At 35.6% G+C, this 4,394-nt stretch overlaps 1 protein-coding gene across 1 annotated transcript in view; it reads left to right on the top strand.

Annotated features, from left to right (window-relative positions):
- The first annotated feature begins 1,202 nt into the window (after positions 1-1,202).
- LOC114046173 (taste receptor type 2 member 7-like) overlaps positions 1,203-4,394 on the top strand; it is a 14,818-nt gene continuing 11,626 nt past the window's right edge. Inside the window, exon 1 of the mRNA XM_027866412.1 lies at positions 1,203-2,117. Coding sequence (XP_027722213.1) covers positions 1,203-2,117 — 915 coding nt within the window. The remainder of the gene's footprint in view (positions 2,118-4,394) is intronic.

The following is a 4,394-nucleotide window of genomic DNA, read 5'->3' as shown; positions in this document are numbered from 1 at the left end:
ATAAGTAAATTAATTTAGGTAGAATTAAAATTCATGTCTTTAAAATCAAAGAATGATCTGTATCAGTAGGAGTAAAGAAATCAAAGGTTTCCTTTCCTTTGTGCTGCCTGTCTCTGAAATGGACTTCATCTTCACCATCACCTCTTGGAATCCCTACTTTCCTTCAAAACTCAGCTTAAGCACTGCTTTCTACATAAAGCCACCAGGTCAGCCAACTACTGACTACATGCTATTATTAAGCTAACTACATGCCGGACCCTGTGCTTAGCCTGAGAATATAAATATGAGCAAAGAGAAAACAGTCTCTGTCCTCTAGGAGCTTACATTCATGAGAGAGTGAAATTGGAATGACATAATGAAAATAGATTGCTTCATCTCTCTCAAAAAGCAGATTAAATAATAATCAGAAAACTGCTTCTGTATTGTGAAAGAGAACTTTAAATTCAATTACATGATTTATTTTTTATTCTGAGTAGTGTTTAATAAAAAGTTACTCTTGAGTAAATGATCACTGATTGAGGAGAATATGAATTCTCATAATGTATTAGAATTTGAATGTTTTCCTCTCTAAATTATAGCTATAATTGAAGAAAATCTTCCTTTTGAGCCTGAATTGTATATATATTCGCATATATGTGTATTATGCTCACTGTTCCAATAATTTCTAATTCTGACCTATGAGCCTTTATAAATATTCATTGCTGGTAGCAATAATGAAGTTCATTTTCAGATTTGCTTCATTGTCAAGAATATGGATTATTTGGGGGGTCATGTGATTCATATGTTAAACTGATGATGAGTCTGAACTGTATGCAAAGTATCTTCAAAAGGAATATGCAAAAGTGATGAAAGGGAATCTTTTCCTATTTTCATGTAAGCAAATAGAAGCCCAACCCTTCAGTTATCATGGTGCATGCAAAATCACAGGCTGCAGTGGAAATAGAAAGGCACATAGTTTCCTCCCAGAAACCCATATATAGGTCAATGTACTTGCAAAGAATAAGGAAATTTTATGAAAACAACTCTAACCTTATACAAAAATATAGGTCAAAATTTCTCTCTGGATACAGGGGACACAATAAAGAGAGAGAAAAAGGAATCACTGCAAAAGGTCAATGACATAGATACCTCTCTTCAATAAGTTAGTTGAAAATTAATACAAAAGCTGTGATATTAGACATTGGAGTTTTCTCTCAGCAGACATGTTAGATGCAGTGGAGACCATCTTTCTGATCATGATAGGTGGAGAGTTCATAATGGGGATTTTGGGGAATGGATTCATTGGACTGGTGAACTTCATTGACTGGATCAAGAAAAGGAAAATCTACTTGGTTGATTTAATTCTCACCAGCCTAGCCATCTCCAGAATTGGCCTATTGTTTGTGATACTATTAAATGGTTTTATAACGATTCTTTATCCAGAGGCATTTGACTGTGAAAATATTTTGAAACTTATAGACAGTGTCTGGACAATCACCAACCAGTTAAGTGTTTGCTTTGCTACCTGCCTTAGCATATTCTACTGTTTGAAGATAGCCAATTTCTCCCATCCCCTTTTTCTCTGGCTGAAGTGGAGAATTAACACAGTGATCCTCATAATTCTACTGGCATCTTTACTTAAAACTGTACTCATTAGTCTCCTAATAACAGAGAAATTTAATGAAGATTTCAAGGGCTGGGGAAGCAGAAAGAACAAGAGAAATTATACAGGTAATTCTGTCTATTTTAACACCCTGATTTTCCTCAATCTGGAGACTCTCTTGCCTTTTACCCTGTCTGTGATCTCATTTTGCCTGTTAATCCTCTCCTTGTGGAAACATACCAGGAAGATAAAGCTCAATGCCATGGATGCTAGAGATCCCAGAACAGAGATCCATTTGAGAGCCATGAAAGCTGTGATTTCTTTCCTCATTCTCTTTGTCATTTACTGTTTGGCCTTTCTCATAACAACATCCAGCTACTTTCTTCCACAGAAAGAACTAGCAGTGATATTTGGTGAGATTATTGCTGCCATCTACCCCTCAGGCCACTCATTTATTTTAATTTTGGGGAACATTAAGCTGAAGCAGGCATCCCTGAATTCACTGAAGAAGATGAAGCATTGTCTCAAAGGAGGAATTTTCCATAGTACTCTAGACCAGCCTGTGCAGAAATGAATATTTTTTAGTGGAAAGAAGGCAACAAGGAGTTCTTGTAAAACCTTTCTCACCTTTCACAGTTTTCCCATTAGTTTTAGTTGTTTGATTTTAACATCATTGAAATTGTTGGGCATTACAGGAAGAATTACATCTATCATCAAACACTTGGAAAGTCATCATGTGGAAGGATTGATTAGACTTGTCCTGTACAAACCAAGGGCAAGTTTTGGCTCATCATAAAGAATAATTAGGTTTTGTGTTCAAAAACTGAATGAACTTCATGGCAAGTACTGCTTACTTGAGATACTCAGACATGATCTCAAGGGAATATTATGAAAAGGATTTGCTTATTGGGCAGGTGGTTGTGATTGTATCTTTACACAGGTCTTTTCCAACAATGACATTTTACAATCTAAGATACCAAATCAACTTGATTATAACAACATTAACTTTCATGTTATCCTTAGTTATAAAATGAAACATCATATATGCTAAATCTTCATTTTTTTGTTTACATATAGCAGTCTTCTACTGTTTATCTTTTGATACTTTGGTAGAGCAATGATTTAATTTTTATTGTTAATACTTTGGTACAAATAGTAGCTATTAGCAAATGCTAAACCTAAAGGCTGTCTTACTTCGCTCCATAATTGTTTGAATTCTTTATATCCTTCTATAGCATTTACCCAATATACTGGAGGTCTTTATTTTATCCTGCTAATACACTGGTGATGCCAATGCATTACTATATCTGTTGGTTGGTTGTTGTCCTTCATTCTTGAAGAGGACCAAAAAGACATCACTATGCTAGAGTCAAATTACAATGCACCCAACCGTAGCTGATTAGACCAATATAAGCTTGGAATGTTCTACCACAGGTCTGGCACAAATATTCCATGTGAACATTTGGGGTGTATTCTCTAAATCAGGGTACCTTTTTTTAAGGCAATTGGGGTTAAGTGACTTGTCCAACGTCACACAGCTAGTAAGTGTCAAGTGTTTGGTCTGAGACTGGATTTGAACTCAGGTCCTCCTGACTTCAGGGCCGGTGCTCTATCCACTGTACCACCTAGCTGCCCCTAAATTAGGGTATCTTGTTTTTCTTTTGAACTACTTCAATTCTGGTTTGCTCATAGAGCATAGCACCTTCTCTGATGAGGGCATGCTATACTGAGCGGTCCCATGCCAGTGTCTGCCATGTCACACAATCAATTCCAAAGTTCTTAAGAGGGACCTTGAGAGTGTCCTTGTATCATCTCTTCTAACCACTATGTGAGCACTTGCTCTGTGTGAGTTCTCCATAAAATAGTCATTGAGACAAGTGGCTAGTCCATCATAGTTGAGACTATATCTGTTAGTACTTTACTAAAGACTTGACATTGATCCATTAATCCATCAGTCAAAAGGCATTTATTAGGCACCAAGAGTGTGGTGTGGCTCACTTGGGAAAACAATAATTTTGATATGACTTTATTTTGTGATAGCCAAATGGTCACATTCTATTGATTCTGTTGACACTGGAATGACTAAGAATGTTTGATCGTGACTAGATGAACCTGATTTGAATTGGTTTTCTAACTTTAGTTCAGTTCTCTGCCAGTAGAATTTTGGATTTTGTCTGATACACACGTTTCTTTTCTCTCTTTTTTTGTATTTATAATGCTATTATTTTAAAGAATGTATTTTACTCCAATGAAACGTTCAATAGTTATAGCACTTCAATGACCATTAGAACTATTGCAGTGGCTTTTGGTATAGTAAAATCATGTGTTTCAGGGATTGTTCAATGGCAAAATTAAATAGAATCAGTTTTACCAAAGATCAAAGGACAGTATAATTGAAACAAACAAACAAACCCCCCTCCCCCCAACAAAACTAAGAACTGACAAACCATTGCTTTGAGGTTGTCTAATTAATCCTCAGAAAACAAGCAACAACCTTCAAGAAGATTTGATGGCTAGAGGGGTTGTTAATCATTTCTCCATATAGGCTTCTTCTTTTAAAGTTGGCAGAACAAGAAAAAGACCAATTTAAAAATAGCTTTTAACTATTGCTATGAAGGAGAAAAATGTTTTTCATATCCAATACAACACAAAGACTAAACTGCTGAAAATTTGGAAAAAAAGTTATTTTTTCTGATGAAACTCACTTTTTCCTTCAAAGCTATACCAAATATATTATCAGAAGTCCAGGTAAACCAGCATCTTCATCACACTCTAAAACAACCTCCTCCCAAAACTGTTTTAGGATTTTTTT

The sequence above is a fragment of the Vombatus ursinus genome, unplaced genomic scaffold (genome assembly GCF_900497805.2).
Source record: "Vombatus ursinus unplaced genomic scaffold, bare-nosed wombat genome assembly UNPS02014781.1, whole genome shotgun sequence".
NCBI lineage: Eukaryota > Metazoa > Chordata > Mammalia > Diprotodontia > Vombatidae > Vombatus > Vombatus ursinus.
The sequence above is the reverse complement of the archived record's forward strand: the minus strand, read 5'-3'. Positions and strand labels throughout refer to the sequence as shown.